The sequence below is a fragment of the Tupaia chinensis genome, unplaced genomic scaffold (genome assembly GCF_000334495.1).
Source record: "Tupaia chinensis unplaced genomic scaffold, TupChi_1.0 Scaffold000195_1, whole genome shotgun sequence".
Lineage (NCBI taxonomy): Eukaryota > Metazoa > Chordata > Mammalia > Scandentia > Tupaiidae > Tupaia > Tupaia belangeri.
The window spans coordinates 1,186,325-1,190,586 of NW_006159670.1; the positions used below are offsets into that span (position 1 = coordinate 1,186,325).

At 62.4% G+C, this 4,262-nt stretch overlaps 1 protein-coding gene across 1 annotated transcript in view; it reads right to left on the reverse strand.

Annotated features, from left to right (window-relative positions):
- Positions 1-4,262, reverse strand: part of LOC102490850 (MCC, WNT signaling pathway regulator) — a gene marked incomplete at its 3' end in the record, with an annotated part of 38,845 nt that overhangs the window by 15,928 nt on the left and 18,655 nt on the right. Inside the window, 1 exon segment of the mRNA XM_027771202.1 lies at positions 138-372. Coding sequence (XP_027627003.1) covers positions 138-372 — 235 coding nt within the window.

Genomic DNA, 4,262 nt, shown 5'->3' on the forward strand with positions numbered 1-4,262 from the left:
GCCGCGGGTGGCGCGCAGACCTGCCGGCCCCATCTGGAGGCGCGACTCTCCTCTGGGGGCGGCTGCGGTTCCTCCTGCTCTGTCCCCCTCGAGGCCCCACAGCTGCCCACAGCCCACGGGGAGGCCCTTGCACACACCTTCATGGCCATCAGCTCCTGCATGAGCACCGCATTCTCCAGGTCCAGCCGCTGGCTGTCCCCCCGCGGCTTGACGTCGCAGCTGAGCGGGTCGATGTGGACGCTCTCCAGCTCCAGCGTGGTCAGCTTGACGGCGGCCCTGTCGTTCCTGAGCTGCCGGATGTAGTCCTTCAGCCTCTGCTCGTCCTCCTTTGTGAACTCCGTGTCGCAGCTGCTGGCCGTGGAGCTGGTGGTGCTGAGGACAGAGCAGCCGCGTCGCAGTCTCCGCACACCCAGCTGCCCCCTCCCCACGTGGCTCACGGCACAGAACCACCAGCGACTTTAGGAAGGAATGACGGTGCAGAGGGATGGAAGCGTTGGGGGTGCACCCTAGACATGAACCCGACGGGTGGTCCTGGGATGGCCCACGTGCGCCGCCTCCCCGAGTACCGGGCCTGCCAGCACCATGGCGCCAGGTGCAGCGGGCAGCAGGGCTCTGACCGCGGGGCCCAGTGCGCGGCTACCCACAGCGGGCAGGGTCTGGTGGCGGGAGCCCGGGAACACAGGCTGGGGAGTGGGGTGGGGGGGCAAACTGGGCCTTGGTCCCGGCTGCTGAAGGCTGCTGGAGGGGCTGCCTGCGGGAGGCGCCCTGTTGGGGCCCTCTTCTGTTTCTTTTTCTCTCCTTTTTCCTTTGCTTCAATTGCTCTCTCTCAGAAGTACTTTTTAAGGAGGAGAACTATGCTGCTATATTACAGTAATAAGCACGACAAAGGTGAAGATAGTTTAAGAGACGGTAAAAACCACGTTTTAAAGACGGGCACATACGTGAGCAGAACTTTAGAAGAGACTTGTTAAGAAAACGAGGTGCAGAACGCAGCACCGTGGACGGCCAGGAGGGAGCTGCGCCTGCCGGAGCGAGCTGCCCGGAGGTCGGGCACTGACCGCTGTGTGGCTGGCACCTGGTACTGCGCGGCAGCCACAACGCCAAGTCGGCAGCACGCCCTGCACGCGTGTGCCCTGCGGGGAGCAGGCTCGTCCGGGCCAGGCTGACTGTGACAGGACCCAGCTGACCCTGCTGCGTGGCTGTGACGGTTCTGGGTGACAAAACCAACGCGAAGGGCTGAGCGCCACAGAACGGGGCCGGGCTCGCGAGAGGGCTTCGGAGTTTCCTAGCAGCTGACGGGCAGCCTCCAGCGGCCAGGAGGAACCGGATGTGGACCTCCAGTAGGCTGTTCTTGGCCGGCCCACTGTGATGAGCTGTGTCCCCCCAGACCGGCACGGTCACCCCTGCTGAGACTGGAATGGATGACGAGCCTGGGGTGAGCTGCCTTGTCCTGGAAGGGGTACTGGCACAGACCTGAGTCTAGCAGAGCTGGCCTCCTGCAGCCTACGTGTAAGGCAGGGCAAGAACAGCATCTTGGAGAGTGGAGGGGACGGCGCGCTGGCCGCCTCCCGGCTGGCTGGCTGCAGGAGGCGGCGGCCACCCCAGGGCTTGGGTGGTCAAGTTGGAGAACCTCGTGCACTGAAGCCCTGTGGGCTGCCCCCGCCCTCCTGTCCCACCAGGACCGCTAGGACATGCCCTGGTGATAAAGTGAGATCAGCTGGTGCCAGGGCTGCTCCAGGGGCCTGGGCTGGTGACCGCACCCCGCCACTGTGCGGGCATTTATTCCTGAGACCTGGGGGGGCAAAATCAGCAGCCCGGATGCAAGAGAGACTAATGTCCATGTGGAGTGGGCCTCGGCCGGTCAGCTGCAGGCCGGGAGGGAGATGAGAGCCCAGGAAGGGAGAGAGTCTGCAACACCAGGGCCCTCGGGTCCCCACCCTGCAGGCAGGTACCCCTCGCCGGCCCACAGCAGATGGACCCGCACACACTGGGCAGTGGCGTCTGCATCCCGGCCTCTCGCTGCAGGCGGGGTAAGGGATCTCCACAGAGACCATCTCCTATGGTCCCGCTTCCCTCCACAGCCCAGCACAGCGACACTGCCTACGTGTCCGAGCGTGGCGGTGGGTGGGGTGGCAACGGTGCACCCTGCAGAGCTGTGGCGAGGATGAAAGGGCTGAAATGTAACGCGCTTCGGACGGGGCCACACACAGCAAAGTGCTCTGCACACACGGCTTCTCTCGTCTCTCCGTGAGTACTGGCGTGCCCGTGGCGGGGTGTCCTGTGCACCAGAAATCCTGCCCCGGGGGCTCCTTTTTTGAGGGGGAGACGTGGCGAGTGTGGGAGTGAGGCACCAAGCGGGAGTGCACAGCGGGCAGGTACTATCTGAGCAGGGCTGTGCGCAGGCCTGCATGGACACTTCCCAGTGGCAGCCAGGAGGGGGCGTAGTGCCTTCGCAGGGCGGGCATGGAGGACACGGCAGATGCTAAGGCCCTGAGGCAGCGGGCCTGGCCAGCCAGAATGAGGCTGAGGGGAAGTGGTCACCCCGGCCAGGAGCAGTGAATGGTCAGGGGTCTTCATGGGAGGGGGCGGTGCCAGGCCACACAGGGTCTCCCAAGGGTGTGCCTTTTTCTGTGGAATTAGAATGGAGGCCAGAGAGTTTGGAGCAGAGGCACGCCATGACGGGGAGAGGCATGGAGGCCGGGGCACAGGTGAGGAGAGCCCTGAGGAGGCTCCCTGAGGGGAGCTGGTGAAGCCTGGAGCAGGGCCGGGCCAGGGAAGCAGGGAGGTTAACGATCACAACCAGAATCCTTCCTCCCTGTCTCCAGGACCTCTAGGGACTCAGGAGTTCACCCTCACAGACTGTCAACAGCGATGGGAGGGACAGACTCGAATGTTCCACGGATGATGAGCAACAGGGCGGTAAGCCCAGGTGGGTACTGTGTGTACAGCACTGCCCAGGTCAGCAGGTGTGGGGAGCAGCCCCCTCCTCCAGGAAGGACCAGAGGTTAACTTCCAGCTCTGGCTTTCTGCTCATTAAAACTGACTTTGAGGGACCAGCAGATGGCGTTGGTCATGTTGCTAGACTCCCACGTAGACAACCACGGTTTGAGTCCAGGATCCAGCACCTTAAAACCCATGCCAGGCGTGTGTGCGTGCCCAAAATCTCAAGAGGAAACTGGAGGAGAAGGGATTGTGGCGTGGCCATCCCCCCGGGGGGGGGGTGATTTCTTGCTTTCAGTCTATCTGTCTGTCTCTCTGGTGAACACATGTGCCCCATAGCAAAAATCTCTAAAGAAAAAAAAAAAAGACAAAACGTCTCAGACATGGAGACAGAGAACGAAGAACCACTCCCAGGTGCGGCCGCTGCCGGGCCTGCCCCAGCGGCTTCTTCAGACCCCGCTCTCGGAACGCAGCATTCCTGAGACACGCCACCGGCTTTCATTTAAAACAGAAACCACCAACTCTGGGCGCAGTACGAGCTGGAGTTCTCCAATTATGCCTGTTTCTTTGTTTTGTTTCTCAGTTACCAGGGGGTACATGGCACTTGGCAGAGAGAGAGACAGGAGGTGCAGAAAACACATCCAGCGCGGCATGGGCGTGCTGCAATCCCTTCTCCTCCACCTCTCCATCCAGGCGGGGCTCTGAGCACGTGCACATGCCTGGGGTGTCTTTCAAGCCACTGGGGCCAGGATTTGAACCACGGTCCACCAGGTGGATCCAGCTACCCAACCCCGGAGGTTGTGGCCAGCCCTAGAGTTAATTACTCCGCAGGTGCGGACATCCTAACATTCTGGCAGATTTCCATCTGACAGAATTAACCCACCCCAGCCGTTCTCGAAGAGGGTCCCCGGGCAGGCCGTTGTGGCCTCACCAGGAACCATGTTAGGACCCACGTTCTCCTGCCCTGTCCCCTGCCCCACAGAAGCAGGAACCCCAGGACTAGCTGGGTGCTGTGTGTTTTAGTTCCTCCTCCAGACGGGTCTGAGGCATGCTGGCCCTCCATTGGTTGGGGCATTTGCTGGGCACCTGTGCGGCAACCCGATGTCCCCAGTCTCCGTGCTGGCCACCTGCCACTCTGCTGACGCCAGGGCTACAGGCCGGTCTCTGAAGTTGCCAGCCTGAACCATGTGCTTGCTCTACGGCCCCCAGGAAATGCCGCAGACAGGGCTGACGTCCCTGCCCCAACAGGGCTGGGTGGCTCCTGTTCCGGGGCAGGCAGGGCCAGCCATTGCACACGGTTTGGGGGTTTCGCAGGCACACTC